Source organism: Cottoperca gobio, chromosome 1 (genome assembly GCF_900634415.1).
Source record: "Cottoperca gobio chromosome 1, fCotGob3.1, whole genome shotgun sequence".
Lineage (NCBI taxonomy): Eukaryota > Metazoa > Chordata > Actinopteri > Perciformes > Bovichtidae > Cottoperca > Cottoperca gobio.
In genome coordinates, this window is record NC_041355.1 from 8,370,132 (window position 1) to 8,387,499 (window position 17,368).

The window sequence follows — 17,368 nt, forward strand, 5'->3', positions numbered from 1 at the left end:
AACATGGGACATGTTTGTTTAGTAAGCGTGCATGGAGATAGAAAGGCACTGTAGCCTGGTAGTGAGAAAATATGTGGCATACAGCAGATAAAACTTGTCAAGTTCTCCATAATAACTGATACGAAATCCTTGTGGTGAGTTGGTATTACAGCTTTCAATTGTATCAAAGTGTGATTAAAGGAAAGAAAATTGGTTACATCTTCTTCTGTTTGTCTGTTAATCTGACAAACAGAACAAAACAACTGCGACATGTTGCTATGAGAAAATAATTGCATGAACTGGTTGTTTTCAAATTCATGTGACTTGCTTTGTACTTAATAGCACAAAAGGAGAGAAATCTCATTGAGTTGCCAGTGCAGGTTTTTCAGTATTAGCACTCGGGGATACAATTTTCTCTAGGGAGGACATACACTGTCTGCCTGGTCTCCAACACAAATACATTTTTTGAAAGGATCTGCTTGCTCTCACATACTTACTGTATACATCTTGAAGATACTGTATGTGTAACTTACAGCTTGTTGGCAACAACAGTACAGCGTTCTTCTGACATCCTACAAATCCACTGCATTCAGTGTAATAATCCTGAGGCATTTCTAAATGCTTCATTACATGCTCTTGAAACTTCTTTGAATTTTGAGATGTGCTGTTTCTCCTTTAAAGTTTTTTTTGGGTGTAAAAGGCCCTCACTACCCAGGTAAATGTATTTAAAATGACATTTTGGTCAAGTGCCATGAAGCAAAAGTCTATTGCAAACATCTTTGGTGATTGCTCTACAAGATCACCATCCAAAGCCTTTTTCTCCCTCAGAGGTTATGAAACTGCATTAACTAAGAAAAGTGTGCCAATCCTTCTGCTTCAGCACGCCCGAAGAATGGACCCCATTCAGAATAAAATAAGAGAAATAATGTCCACTCTCTGCGTTCCAATGTCTACATTCATCACTTGACCTCAGTACCCACCTCTACAGGAGATCTGGCTGCAAAGTTGTTTGTTGCCTGCGATATCTTTTTCAGGTCTCAGAAGTCTCTCTTTGCCATGGTTCGAAATATCTACCGACAGACTAACGAACTGACGTGCTTACAAGAGCAACCGCTGTGCTGGTATGCAAAGCCCGGAGAATCTTGTAATTTAATAAATGTTGAGGGGCCTTTGTGTAACGACACATACTGAACACAGGGAATAGGACTCAAATGCCACGACTCAGAGACAGGACTGGGTACGGGGAAACCGTTTTTACTTGCAGCAAAAACATGTCAGTACACGGGAAGGCAGTCAGTGAGGAAAACAAAACAGGAAAGGCGAAGGCAGAGTGGAGACGTGGAGACACGGAGACACGGAGACGAACTGGCAACGAGGGGAACAAAACACACAGACTATATACACCAGGAAGTGGGCGGAGTAACGAGACACAGGTGGAATCACTAATGACAGATGGGAAACACATGGGGCAGGAAGTGGAGACACTGAAACAAGAGGAGATGTAAGTAACACAAATTAAAAGAGGAAGTATACACAACACTAAACATTTACCGGACAACAGGAACCCTTACACTTTGACATATTTCACACAAATGGTAAGTTGTTGATGTTGCCGGCAGGGCTTATTTGGAGAGCTCTGCCTCTGTCCACAGTTGTCATTCAGAAGTTTTTGCAGGAGTAATTGCCACTGCTGACATGAAACAAAATCTATATTTACTATTGAACCGTCCAATGCTTCTAAGCGTTGAGTGGGCGAGTTGGATGGTTGACGCATTACAACAGGCACTCCAGATATATGTTCTACACTCCACAAAAGGATTTAAAGACGGGAGCTTTTGACACATGCTGTGCAGTGCTTTGGGGTTTTGCTCTGTTATCTATATATAAAACTAAGTCAATATATGACAACTGACTAAACAAAAGTAACAGACATTTCTCGCTCCATAACTACTTTGAATCTCTTGTGTTTTGGTTAGTAGATATTGTTTTAATTGTATTTTAATTTAAAGGGTCTGAGATAGAAAAGTACTTGACTTACATTTGTCAGTTGGACAGAAACATGTTTGATGTTTTTTCTGCACTTAAGTGATCAATGAATGCAGCTTTAACATACTGTAAAAATCTTAAAACCAGAATGTTATCTAAAGGGAGAACAATAATGAAATATTAGTCTGATATTTTAGTGTAATACTAAACTATTTAAATCTAATCGATACATCTATACCTGCATATATGATGAACACCATTTTGCCTGCGTACTGTTACTCTTGCCCAGTCGTCTTTGTTCTTCTCAACATGAAATAGCTTTTTGATTAGATGTAAAATCAGTTTTGAACTTTTTATGCCCCATAATGATATGAATGCTTTTGAATAGCTATAGGAAAATGTTCTTGCACATTAAAACATATTTGTCATGAAAATGGTGCTAGTTTCACTTTTTCATTTAATGTTCTAAGAACCGAAGGGAATGGTTAGTCTGCCGTCATCACTATGCAGGAAGGTTTTCAAATATGGACTACTGTTCCTCCCTGGGTGCTGCCTTTACAATGTGATTGTGAAGTTTATTCATTAGACTTGTAATCATGCAAAATGGCCTATAGCGTTAGTAATACAAGTGCTGGCAGTACAAGGAGAGAATAATTTTGTGTCACTGAGGAGAAGCACGTCTGTTGGTAGTGACAGGAATATTTAATGAAGAAAGTGAATTTCTTTTATAACATCAAAGGGCTTCAGCAAGGACTCTGTTTAAAACCTCAGTGAAGGGGCTTTGTGAATCACATTGACTGCAGGATGCGTTTTATGAATGGAATTTTGTGGAACTCAGAAATGGCTCACAATAGCTAGAATGCGTACTAAAAAGAGTACACACGACAGGCAGGTAGTAATAACAAAAGGCGAGCTTTAATAAACAAAATACTTTCTTAGATAATAAGAAACAGGAATAGATAGGCAAAGACACAAGGGCGGCAGGGTGATTTAAACACAGGAGGATCAAATCAGGGCGGGAATACACACAAAGACAGGAAGTAAAATGAGACATGACACAAGGTGAGTGTTCTTACAAAGTAAACCAGACAGTTTTCTTCCATACGCATGATATCCAATGCTCTCTGCTAATGGGATTTTTGATGTACACTCTGCATCTACCCCATTCGGCCCTTTAAACCACGTAGGTCTAGGGCAGTAGTGGAAGAAGGTGGAGCACATATTAACAGTGGCGGGCCAGTGCATTTCACACCTAGGCCTTCAGTGATGTCCTACACAGTCCTACCTGAATTATTCCCCCTCTTAATACCATCATTATGACGCCATGGCTCTAGAAACTCTACATTTAGATAGAAACGCAGTATAACCGGGCGTTGCATCACCCTAACAACAGAGTTATATTAATATTTAGGAAACATTTAGTTGTAAATAGCAGGCAATCCCAGCAGTACAATGTGCAGTGCCTCTCGGAGGCTGTGAGCCGGGGGTACCGCTCGTAGTTAGTGATTTGAAAGTGGCGGACAAACTTTTCCCAGCTGTGATAAGCTCGCTAGCGTCAGGGGTTGGCCGTTCTCTTCTCACGATGTCTAGCTTTTCTTGAAAAATTTGTCTTGAAAATGGCGTTGTAATTATATCTGCGACCAAATCGATCTCTTCTCCTCCTTCAGCCATTGTGGGTTGAAAAAAACAGCTTGTAGAAATCTAAATTAGCTTGTTCAAGGTCAGTTTGCTAGCTCTGCATAGCTCTGTCTCTCAATAATGCGTATCCAATCAAAAGACGTGCACGTGCTGACGTTATCATACGCCTGCTAGCTGGCCCCGGTGTCGCCAACTCGGAATCTGATTGGTTAACGCCACAGTTTTGTCTCCATTCACTTTAAGCGACAGGCGCCTGCACTGTTGATTCTGAAGGCCTCAGGGCAGATTTCGTGGACCCTGGCAACACATCATGGCTGAAATATGATTGGATAAAAGCTCTAACCAGACCTCCAAATCTTGATCTGAGGCTGGAAGCAGCGCAACCAAGAGGAACGCTATGAAATGAAGGGAATAGACTATGGGGAATATTTTAATACATATTTGTGGAAATAATATATAAAAATTTAATTTATATTCTGATTATATTTAGGCCAGCAGAGGAGGCCCTGAGGGCCCACCACTGCATATTAACTATATACTGTTGTAGAGTTTAATCTATAGCACAGTTTCATATTGTATAAATTCTTTGTGTTTTGTTTGTAAAATCTTCAAGTTTTACGTATATCTTTTACATAGCAAAACAAACAGCTTCTTGCACCAAAGTGCTTAACAAAGACAGACATAGACATACATATATCTGCATTGTATCAATATCTGCTCATCCAACTGCTACAGGGGAAACGAGAAAACAAAAGAAAGATCTGCGAAGGGACGACGACCAATTGAAACAAAATAAATAAAGTTATTGAGGAAAATAAAACTGTGAAAGAAACTGTCCTCGACATTGAGACGCGTAGCATGCTTGACTATCTCCTCTTTACTGGTAATAAAGGAAGCAATCTTGACAACCCAGAGAAAGCTCTGAGCTCCTAAAAGTCAGTTAATAACATAACGTTTCACTGCATGCATTGCCTGGTTAGAAAAAGCAATATGGGACCGAGGCCACTAATTGCTCAATTTGAACATTAACAGAGGCAGAAGCAAAGGCAGGTAGCGTAAAGGTACAATGTTCTGCATTAATTCCCCAAAGAAATGTCCACACACAGAACACACTTAACCCAACACAGAATGCATCTAATGGATTTCACAGATACTGACCTCAATGACCTCAACACCACAGGCAACTGCTGTCACTCAGTGTGGCTTTGCACACCAACCCAAACCTTTAGAAAAACAACTCACAAATAACTCACATCCTCTCACAAATCCTGGGTCACTGCACTCCACTCTCCCCTTCCCTCTGTCTTTGATCTTACGTCCATCAGTCACATACACAAATGCCACAACCTTGACTGACTCTGGTAAGGAGGGCTGTTAATTACTCAAAATTAGAACTACTTTTGGAAGATGTGAAACAAATATTTGATGTATAAATATTGAAAATTCTCACATGCCATGCCTTGTATTCCAGCGTGGGGGTGTTCCTAAAATAACTGCCGGTCTGTGTGTTGATTACAACACATGTACCTTGTAATGTTTGCCACTCAAGCAAGGCTGCAATCAGAGAGCACAACATTTACTCAAGTGCTGAGGAGAAAGCAGACGAGAGAGGAAAAAGGCATAATCTGCAGGAGCTAACGTGATTCATTAATCACGTTAGCATTCCTCAAATCAAACAGTTCATGTCTCTCCAATCAATGAAACTAAGCAGCCTCCCATTTAATCTTTGTGAAACAATGCATCAACTGGCAACAGATTTGTCTTGCTCTGTCCCTCACAGAAATGAATGGGGAAGGAAATTTGGTTTGACCACGGCCACAACATATTTTAGGATAGGCTACTTGGGTTGTGGTTAAAATAATTGGAATAAATTACGTGTTAGTTTAAAATAATTGGAACTAATTTGTGCCACTGCAAGTGGCTGTTGATTGGATGTACAGCATGTGACTTCCAATGAATCCACAAAATGTCATTTTTTATGCTTTTATTTGTGTGTGGATTAAAGAAAAGAGATTAAACATGTCGAATAGTGACGGACTACCCGTTTCCCCGTCTCCACATGAAAACGAAAAAGTTAATTTCCTAAAATGTAAAAGTATTCCTTTCCCTTCTTTACACTTAGAGCACTTACGTTATAGTAAATAGTAGAGAGGTGTAAATTATTACTTTATTGCAACTAACCGCTCTCACAGGATTAATATAGTCACAGGGCTGCTTCACTGATCTCTGTCCTACCGTTGCCACTAATCCTCAGATCTCAGTTTTCACAGCACTGGAGCAGATATCAATATTGGATTCAAGATAGTTTGTCAGATTGCAGTGTGAGGAAAATAGCAAAGAAATGAAGGCTTACGAACAACAGGCAGGATTTTTTCAGTAAAGCTGGTGATAGTTCTGTTTTGGCCAAGTGACAGTTTCAAAGCTAGAAATCAAAACCCACATTGGACAAGACCAAATGGACAGGCACTGCTTTAAATAAGCCTAGTGTAAACAGTAGCTATGGGACATTTGGCTCGACAGGAGAAATAGAAACAATCCATCTTTCCTCAGTGTTGTCATATTCCTGCAGCCATAGATTATAAATCTGGCAGATTGGAAATTGTTGATGGGATTTTCCAGCAAATCTATGGCAATCAGCGTCACTTCTCTGTCCAAGGCTGCTGCTTTGACAAGACACTGAGCCATCAACCATGTTGCCTCTTACATAACCTGTTATCTCTAAAACCTTTTAACAGTTGAACTCATCTGAAATGGAAAATATCATGTCTTTATAAGGGAAACAGACTAAAATAGAAATAATACAAGCTCAAAATCATAACGGCTATGTATTTCAGTATGAACAATATAAGTTATAGTTAAAGTGCTAGTTATTGCATACATCAAAAAGTGTTATGTATATAAGTCTAGTAATGGAAATTGTAACCTAATTACCAAATATTTACCACCTTTTTGACATGGAACATATTTTCCTGCATTACAAACTCAAGCACTATATACATAGTTAACATAGTATCTCAAATTGTGCTAGTAAGTGTACACCACACAGGACGCGTCGGGTGGGCAGCATGTTAGCAGATTAGCAGCAACAGCAGCTTCAGTCCTACAGGATGCATTCAGGCACAGTATTGAGTGTGCATCACTCGTGTTTTTGCAGTGCAACACGCATTACTGACTTGAAACATTAAATAGGTTACAGGTCATGTATAATGCGGGTGAAACACAAGCTGTTACGTATCCTTATAGACCTGGACTGGATTACTAAACAATCTGGCTGGGTTTGAGTCGAGAGGTTAGACATGTTTACTGCATATAACCGGCCCATTTCCACTCATTCCCTGCCAGATTGTCAACGTTGCTTTATGCCTTTGATTTCCTACCTCTGTACTCTGCAACCTGTATCCTGAAATCTGCTGTATCTCTACCTGCCTGCACCTTTTTCTCTGGCACAATTCCAGTCACTTTACACATCGTCACCTGGACAATAAATCATTGAACGGTCCTTGTCTGCCTCGATTCTCACCTGACTCTGTAGTTCCCTTCAGCTCTACAATGTGTTCTTTTTCCATCACTGTTTTGGTTTGGTGGCCCACACCTTTATTGATTTGGTTCAGTCTCACTGCTCCCATTATTGTAATTTCCAGCCATAGCAGGTATTGTCACTCAAAAAACTCTAACAAACCGACACACTACCCGCCCAGCTCAAGGCGGTTGAGGTACTAGCCGGTGAATATGTTGAAAGGAGCAGTTCGCTGCTAAACACAAAGATATTTCCCTCAGGAGTTGGTGGAAACAGATGAGGCAAGTGAGTATTGAATTTATGTTAAACTGGTGGCCAGAAAAATGACTCCACATGACTGTATATTTGCTCCAGGTCTGCTGGATTTTTAAATGGGGTAACTGTTTGCTTTATAAAGGGGATTATGTCAATTGCTGATTTGAAGATGGCGAGAGGTTCACATACTTGAACCTTGAACCAAGATATTTTGGTCATAGACCAGCCATGTTTGGTAAATGCAATTGTCTTTTGCAAACTCCACATCCTCAGTTTGTAACAGAGGGTTTCTGTTATCTTTATAGTTTCCAAGCTGAAATAACCTTGATGATATTGCACAGTTTTTTTTTTTACTTTCCAAAGCAAGCAATCTGACAGTCATGCTCTCTTTACACTCTTTAAATTAAATTTTTATTGGAGGTCAGCAGAGCAAGTGTCAGTGTTCGAATTGTATCACACCAATAAATTGGCAATGTCATTTGTTATCTGCACCATAGACAAGGGTTAGTATGCCTAGTCGGCTCAGTGGTCCGGACAGACCAGGAACAATGGGTCAGACAGGGATATATACACACAGACACTAAACGAGGGAACGAGACACAGCCAGGAGAGAAAGGCAAAGACACAAGGGCAGGGTTAATGGACACAGGAGGATCAAATCAACAATCACAGAAGGAGGGAAAAACACTAGGACAGGAAGTAAGACAAGACATGGCACAAGGGGAAGTGAACATTTCAAAATAAAACAGGAAGCAGAAAATAAAGATCATGACAAAAGCAAAATGGCTCTGGACTCCAAAACAATGTGCACTGGTATGAAAGTGTTTGAAGTTGGAAACTATTAGCCGGCCCTCCCTGAAGCTACTAATCAACCAGAAAGAGAATAAAAGGAAACTTTTAAGGCTTATTTTTTAGTTTTAAAAACAAATCCATTGATTTTAACAAATTAACAAAGGGCATCACATTGTCTTTGGTTGCTTGGGTGCAGACTTTTTGAATCCAAAAAAGAGTGAAATTAATACTGATGATGAAATGATACATCCCTTATAAACCCATGATATTGAGCATATTACTCAGATGAAACACATGCAGGTACACAGTGTATTGTATTAGGATGAACCTGAGATTAAGTAACAGAAACTGTTGTGTTCCACATCAACAGGCGAAGAGTTGCAGAGACTTTGCACGTTACTGTCCGCTGAAGTGTATCCCTGGGGTGTGTAACAGACCGGCTCCCAATCAACTCAACTTTGGTGATAAAGAAAATGATGGTGTCCTCACTACCCCTTGGCCTCACTCAAGAAGAGCTGCTAGGCTGGTCAAGCCTTTGGGAAGCGGAAGATTGTTAATAAATATTTTATTAACCTTTAATAACAGGTCATACTTCAAAGACAGCAGTTGAACTAATTGGCACAGTGATTTAAAAATAGCGGAAGATGTACTGAATCACCACATGCGATGACATTTTTATTTAGATGTGTATATATAATGTGGCTCATTTGAGCTTAGAATGAAAATATAGAAAGACATTGAGTTTCAAAGTTCATTCTTGACCTCTGAAACAACAGTTGACGAAACAGTCTCATCTCAAGGTCCATAGAGTCGCTGTTTTGGAGCTTTTGATCATATAATATGATCTTCGTCAGTGTATGGAGTTTGCCCAGGTGTCATGGAAATAGTAGATATTTGCATTTACATTTTTATTCTGAGCACATTAGGGACTTTTTAGTTTCTGATCAAACTCCAGCTGTTCATCATGTGATATGACTGAAACTCTCAGAACAACTAAATGTCAAATTTTAAGGTAAAGAGTGATGCACAACAGTTGTACTTTTACTGTAGGTACAATTAGCTAATGATTGTCTGACTTTCTTTATAACGATGACATTCTCAGATCACAAATGAAGGATAATTTTCAGCTTAGTGAAGTGGTCAATTATTAACCTCAGTTATAATATTCTTTTCACAAAGAAGAACTTTGCACATATCTCAAAGGTCAATTTCCAAGACTTTCCAAAGCTAGTTGATTTCCTTATCAAGACAGTTGACACCCACAAGAAAAAGAGTCACCGCCAGCATGTTTTTAATAGATGTTTTCACCCTAGTTATAATTCATAGTTGCTGTAATAAGAGTGTATGCATGCATCAAACAGAAGCCTCTAAAAATAGCTTTTCACACATTTAAACTCACGGTTGCATAGATGTATTCTCTTGCAGGAAAAATATACATTAATTTTTTTACTAAACGTGTGTCTGCTAACTAGGCACAGAGACACTGACCTCTCTTGATTTCAATTTCATCTTCTCAAATTACAAAGCGCTCTCATGCTTACTTCCTGGTCTAGCACCAATAGCATTACAAGCAGAAGGTCACGTGGGGTGCTCCTTCTGAGCTTAGACGTTCAACGTATCGGTCCTTAACAGTGGGTGAGTTTCAAACATGAGTTTTTCTCGTGTTGTATTTGACTTTGTGACCTATGAATAGTAAATGTACACATTCCATAGTGGAGGTCGTCCCAATGTGTTTAGCTACAACGTGCATTTTTCCGTGCTGCAGTAACTACGTGCATAGTTGGGGAGGCACGTCGAAAGATACGATTATGCAACAATCTCGAATCAAAGAAATGAGTGCAGACAAAGAAAAGTATCATTCAGAATAGTTTGCATCGTGACTCTTACTGTAGCAGGTGTTTGAGTTTGTGTCTTTGGACGAACAGCAATAGTAGCTCAATGGAATTGTAAACGATTTGTGTACACTACTTTAACACATACACAAAGTGCCCATGAAACACCTTACCGTGATCAAGCCAGCAGTCATCTGCAATAAATCAATCTTTAAATAGGAGTGCGCCCTTATTCTTTACTTTACGGTTAAATCAAGGGCTAAAAGTTGGAAGTTGCTCTGGAAAAAAAGACGCTCCTTATAATACAAAGTGCCTTTTAGTAAGTAATCCATTGAGAATAGTGTAAATTTCAATGGATACGATTCTTATTGCTTTTAATGGTGCCAATTTGCCAAAATGGGTTGTTTTCCATTCTATCTGAGAGGATGCCCACAGTGTTGAAAACGTATGGTTGAAACCCCCTGTAACTAGACTAGTAACTTCTGCACTGTTTACACAGCCTTGCTGAAGTACATTAGGCATAAGAACAGATGTTGAATACATTGGGATTTCAAAAGCTTACACATAATTTTCATTTCTAATATTTGCTTATGAATAACATTATATATTATGCCCTCAAGTGCCATTCATATATATACACCATTTAAGCCTTAGTCCAGACCAAAAGCTTGACTCAAAATGGCCTTTGTACATTCATTTACTCCAGTCTGAGATCAGTTAACTTATTACATAGGCACGTGTTAGTATTCATAGGCCCACACATTATTTACCGGTAAAAGCAAAAAGGTAAAGGGCCTTGACACATTAATTCAACTTTTGAAAAAAATTGTTGACAAAGTTGTCAAAAGCTGAAAAATGCGTTGTCTCACGACTTCTGTTGTCTCCATTTGAACACACTGTATGTCTCAGCACCTGCATGAGAGGGTAATAATAATAATAATAATAATAATAATAATAATAATAATACAGTCTGTATTTTTATTCAAAAGAACATTGCAGAGAAACAAAAAAATATATGACAAAACTCAATTCCAGGAATACAAATTGAGAATTTGTCTGGGGGAAAAAACAGCAAGTGGCACTGAAAAGTTTTTCTTTTTGTTTACTTTGCACAGGTGTTGTTAGCCCTCGGTCATTTGATTGAGGTAGAAAAGTAAAGTTAGACTTGGAAAACTGCACTAAAATGGTGATATCTCTAATTTGGAGCTTGTTCTGGCTGAGCTCAAGTCTCTTCGGCTGGTGACTTGAGCTCAGCCAGACCAAGCTCCAGCTCTAACAGCCACAGCGGGCTGGTGGACTACACCATGCATGAGTGGTCTTGTATCATTTTCTCTGAAGCTGCAAGTCGTCAAAAATTAACATGTTGTGATTTTACCCTGTTTTCTGTTTGTTTGTTTTGATCACAGCAGCAGTGAAAGGTGCATTATGGGCCGACTTGATGGGAAAGTAATTGTTTTGTCAGCTGCTGCGCAGGGGATTGGACGTGCTGCAGCAATAGTAATGAGCTTTAATAAGAACTTCTCAGTGATATGATATTTAAATGTGTAATGTTATTTTATATGATATTTTTTGTGTAATGCAACTGGAGGATTTTATTGATACTGACATCCCGTCATCTGTTATATCTTCTGTAACTGCCATTTGGAAGAATACAAGTACAACACTGTTATAATAACACGTATTCTTCCAAAATACTGGTTACTATCTGCATATATTTATTTGTCTGTTTAAGTTTGAGTATACCGGTGATTTTTTTTTTACCAAACAGAGGAAAAAGCTGAATTCCGTAAACAACATACAAGCTGTCAAAATAAATAACGTCATCAATACATTTATAGAAACAACCGCTTTTGCCTCGCGTGAAGATTATAGACTTTCTGTTCTGCATAGTTAAAGTATGCTAGAACTCCACATGCATGTGCTGTCAACAACCGTGCTGTAATAGTGACTCTTGAGACACAGGTTCAGGGCAACACTTATGCACAATCCTCTGGTGATATTCTTGTCAAAGAGAAAGCTAAACACTTGAAAATCTCACGCACATATCCTCGTCAAGATTGGGTCATCATCACATCCATTCGCTTCAAGTGTTTTTTAAACCTGTGCCTTGTAATACAGCGATTTGCGTAGTGGAGAGGAATTCGAATAAAGAGAGGGCTATTTATGTCTCAGATCATTAGGTTTAAATCACTTTCTTGAGCTTTTTCCATTTAAAAGGAAATATCTTGCTGAAGTGGTCTGTGGTTAATAGTGCAGTCACTCCATCAGCTATCAACTGACTGGAGATTGAATGGATCGAAGGCGGGATAAGGTTAGAAATTCTATCGTATATGGTAATGAGATCTAGAGACCTGAATTATTGCCTGAATACAAAGGAAGTGAGTGTGCATTTAGGCGGCAATCCAGATTTCATTAGAAGTAGAGAAACGTACCTGCCTCACTGTTCCCAGCCTTTTAGATTTGTCATTATCAAAACTTATTTAGCAAAATAAAACATATTTTGTTTGAATCACGGGATCATACCAACATATTTTAACTTTTTCTAAAAGGTTGTACAGTGCTGCAAGTTTTATAGCTTGACATACGCAGACATTGTGGAACTGTTTGGCACTGACTCGAGCTTTCGACTGTGTAGGCATTTGCAAAGGAGGGAGCTCAAGTCACAGCCACAGACCTCAATGGAGAGAAGTTGAAAGAGCTGGACAGCATTCCAGGTAAGTTTTATTTCCTTTGGTCAGAGGCTGCCATCTGCTGGGTAACATTACATTACAGTTCATTTAGCTGACGCCTTGATACAAACTCAGAACACCAAGAATCTTGCCAAACCAATGCAAGCGCTACATACAGTTTTTATTTTTTTTATTGGCCAAGGTGCAGTCAAAAACAGATGGGTTTTCAGTCTGCGACCTGATATCAATGGGCAGCTCGTTCCACCATTGATAGAACCAGGATAGCAAACAGGCGGGTTTTATTTGAGGGGTATCTGGGTCCCACTCGCAGTGAGGGAGAAGCGAGCCGATTGGCCGATGCAGAGCGAAGTGAGCGAGTTGGGGTGTGTGGTTTAAACCAGTGTGATGCAGTCAGGATGTCTGAGGCATGTTTTTCCCTTTTTGACCAAGTCTGTCACACGTTGACCTTGCATTAACCTCTGTTGGGAGCTTTTAACGAGATGCCTTAGATACATTTCTGTACTTTGAATACAATCCATAGCTTAAAGTCTTGTTTTTCAACATTCCTTTAGGGCTGCAACCAACAATTCATTCCAATTAATCATCCTATTTTCTGTATTTACAAAGATATTATGTTTACTATTATAGAAGACTAAGGAAATCAGCAAATATTATATTTGAGAAGCTGGAACATGAGAACTTTTGGCATTTTTGACTAAGAAAATGCCTTGATTGATAGATCTTCAAAATTGATCATTTACTGTTTACTGTGTCTAAGCAGTCAGCATTTCATACACATTGAAGAAGCAGGCTTACAGCTGGACCAGGTTTGAGGGTGATCAGCACTCTTCTCTCTCTCAACAGCTCACAAGCAAAGTCCTTCACCTCAAGCTGTTGACTGGTGTAATGTTAATACACACCTACTCTCAATAAGTGTTTACTGCAACATCGATTTGTTGTAGGCGAGAAGATGGAAGTTGAAAGTTGCATTAAACCCCTCTCAACAGCCCCTTCCTGCTGTAAGAAAGTGAGTAAAGGAAGCACTCGTATGCCTGTTGACTGGCCAGCAGGAAAAGAAGTACAGAGTAGCAGCCAGGTGGGAGGGTGTGAAGCCGAGTGTTTTCAGAAAAGAGGGTGATTGTATCTACAGTTGTTCATTTGTATATTTTAAGGTACTGACTGTCTCATCTGAAACATCTCCACTAAAATGTTAAATGCTGAAGACATAATAAAGATATTTAGGTTTTTAATGTTCTCTGAATCACATCAAGCACTCCACAACCAAAAGTCTCTTTTTCTCTTCACCAACAGGGATCAAGACCAAGGTCGTGGATGTAACTAAGAAGGACCAAGTTGAGGCCCTGGCCAAGGAACATGACCGTGTAGATGTGCTGTTCAATGTCGCTGGGTATGTTTTCCTTCTTTTCTGTATGTTGTCCTGAAGTACTAGAATAGTAATACTGATCATCTCTACTTTAGAGCATTAAGTCTGATGATATTCTATTTTTATTGTCAGAAAATGTCAGGAATCAATGAGCCATACTGTTGCACTGTGGGGTCGTGTTCCTTCATTAAACATTTAATGTGCAATGTGGTTTATTTTGAATCGATCCCACATGCATCATCGTGGTGCCACAAATATTCATTTGAACACCACATTTACAGCTGAAAATAGTCCACCACAAATGCACTATTTACTCTTGTTTGATTAATATTAGTTGAAAGCTACAGTTCCCAGATGCTTTAGATAATTACCTTCAACACTTCGTATCCAGCACAAGTTTTTAAAGATTTATATTTTACAGGCGGGGGGGGGGAACATTGAGAGACAGACACATCTTTCGTTTTATCTTTTAATGGGATTTGTTGACTAACAAATACTCAAACACAAATACAATTTTGCCAGCCTTATCCTTTAACATACGTGTGCATAGCGGTTCTACTTGTTTTGCTGTCTCCACATTAAGTACATTTATCAATCTCCTGATTAACTACGTTTGCAAAATCCCTATACCTTAAGGTTTAACCTCTTGACCTTTTTCTCAATCTCCTTAACAAAGGTCTCCAAATTGACACCTTTTAAGGCCCAGTAAAATGCTGGGGTGGGGGACGGGGGGGATGCAGAGTTTCGACCAGCATTTATTTTCAGTTTATTTCTCATATCAATCTCTTACGCTGTTCTGTTTTGAATCTTATTGACATATGAGGTTGTTTACTTGAGTAAAAGTACCTGACTTTACATGTAATCTACTCTTTTCTACTGTTAACAGGTTTGTGCACCACGGCTCCATCTTGGACTGCGAAGAGGCCGACTGGGACTTCACAATGAACGTGAACATCCGCAGCATGTACCTCATGAGCAAGGCTTTCCTACCTAAGGTGACCTTTGCCCACTTTACTAAATGCTTAACGCTGTTCGTCCTGTTTTTAACTAAATGAAATATGTGCGGTTGTAAATTGAGTGACATATGCTTTTCCTTTGTTCTCATCCTTTGTCCGCTGAGATTAGCTGTATTACTCTTAGCCTGTGACATGATGGGCAGTGACTGCCCAATCACTAATCCAGCCTAAATCCCAAACTAACCAAACTGTCTCAAAGGGGAACTTTATCTTGGATCATAGGACAATTCTCATTCATTTGTTACATAAGAATGAAGACCTAAGACTGGTGCATAATTTCACTCTTCATTTTATGAGTTATATTATGTTTATATGCCACCTTCCTAATCTATTTTGTCATTCTAGATGTTGGCAAAGAAGTCAGGAAACATTATTAACATGGCATCTGTTGCATCAAGCATAAAAGGTAGATGCACTTCTGCACATCTTTTCACTGTAGACTGATTTTGCAGACAAATATTATGCCTGATTTAAAAGGACATTAAGTTGTTGAAGAATGACCATGTTCATTGTAATCCTCTTAGCTCAGATAATTGGTCTGCGTGTGAGTGACATGTGTGTTTCCTCGACACAGGTGTTGTGAACCGATGTGTCTATAGTACCTCCAAGGCTGCAGTGATTGGACTCACCAAATCTATAGCGGCTGATTTCATTGAGCAAGGCATTCGCTGTAATTGTGTTTGTCCTGGTAAGTTTAGAACATCCTTCAAAATAAAACCACTGTGTCCTTTAATTCTTCCTCAAGTATTGCTTGAGGTTGCTAGATAACAAGTGGACATCCTTGAAAACAAATTAAATGTACGGGTTTTTCTTCATTATTATTATGTTTGAGGACATTGTGTATTTCAAAGATATACAAGCCTTGAGTTTGTCCCATTTAAAGCCAGTCTAAATAACTTCTGTGCAAACTCATTTGTGGTAGCAGCCCTGAATTGAACCCAATCATACTTATTTTATATTCTATCAGGCACTGTTGATACTCCATCACTGAGGGGTAGGATCCAGGCCCAACCTGACCCAGAAAAGGTATGGTAGGCTTAATCTGACAGTAATGCCTGCATGAGTCATTTAACAGGAACATCTTATCTTGGTTTCCACATGAAGAAATCCCGGGTATTGGAGATAATAAATGTAATATCTCTCTCTCTCTCTCTCGCTCTGTCTCTGTCTCTCTCTGTCTCTGTCTCTGTCTCTCTCTCTCTGTCTCTCTCTCTCTGTCTCTCTCTGTCTCTAACTCTCTCTCTGTAACTCCTTAGGCCTTTGAGGATTTCATGGCAAGACAGAAAACAGGCAGAATGTGCACAGCTGAAGAGGTGGCGTACCTGTGCGTATACCTGGCCTCAGATGAGGTGAGTGCTTGCAAAAAATTGACCAAAAACATACATGCGTGTGGTATCCAGTACAGTACATCAACAGTCAGGCAGAGTTTGCAAAGCCGTAGATACACGGAGGTCCAGGTACTTTGGATTTATTCAAGAAATTTGAGACACTTTGCAACCTAGTGGGAGTTAACATAAAACAAATTCTAAACGTTTCATATTTATTACTCAATATACATAAATTAAAGTACTTTTAGACCAATACAATAAACATTTTATATTGGTATGTATATGTATGTATGTATGTATGTATGTATGTATGTATGTATGTATGTATGTATGTATGTATAGTTGTATTCCTGGCAATGAGAAGACTTATTTGAAAGTCAATTATTTTTTTTAATTTAAAATAAGCAAAAGATTTTGCCAGTGATTTTGACTTTATTTTTAGTGTCTGATAAAAAAGTATTTTTGAAACGGGAGAGCTACTTGGACTCATGACCACCACTTTAAATATTAAATAGTTATGCATGCAGAAAATGTTGAGTGGTTAGCAGGGATATTGTTTCCCAGTGATCTGATGTATCTTGACTCCTTCACAGTCTGCCTATGTGACTGGGACGGAGCAAATCATCGATGGAGGATGGAGACTCTGACAACATTGATGCAAGCACATTATGACAGTTGTGGAGATGTCTATTCTTATTTGAAGCCAAAATAAAATGCACAAAATCTGACTTGATCATTTTTTTGATTTTGCATATTAAGTTTACTGATTTTGATTGACTGCAAATGTGCACAATGCCAAGATATTAATGTTGACTGACATTTTAATAAATTGACTATCACAGCTAAGAAGCACAGATGTTATCACCTTATTATAATTACATTAATTGTTAAATATTTAACAAAAAAAAATCTGTTAATGTGATTAATAATGAAATATGTTTAAGCATATATTAAAAAGTCTTCACCTATACC

General features: G+C 38.9%; 1 protein-coding gene across 4 annotated transcripts; it reads left to right on the plus strand.

The window, feature by feature from the left end:
• The first annotated feature begins 1,513 nt into the window (after positions 1-1,513).
• bdh2 (3-hydroxybutyrate dehydrogenase, type 2) lies at positions 1,514-17,364 on the plus strand. Of its 4 annotated transcripts, none has more exons than XM_029431479.1 (10): positions 1,514-1,574; positions 11,406-11,496; positions 12,635-12,713; positions 13,980-14,076; positions 14,939-15,047; positions 15,414-15,474; positions 15,643-15,756; positions 16,036-16,094; positions 16,325-16,417; positions 16,990-17,364. In XM_029431479.1, the coding sequence occupies exons 2-10, from the start codon at positions 11,425-11,427 to the stop codon at positions 17,041-17,043; spliced, it is 738 nt and encodes a 245-aa protein (XP_029287339.1). In that variant the 5' UTR covers positions 1,514-1,574; positions 11,406-11,424; the 3' UTR covers positions 17,044-17,364. The 4 variants fall into 4 exon arrangements, with proteins under 4 accessions (XP_029287339.1, XP_029287519.1, XP_029287252.1 ...); XM_029431659.1 differs by having other exon boundaries at positions 1,552-1,574; positions 11,409-11,496; XM_029431392.1 differs by lacking the exon at positions 1,514-1,574 and adding an exon at positions 9,716-9,802.
• The last annotated feature ends 4 nt before the right edge of the window (positions 17,365-17,368 follow it).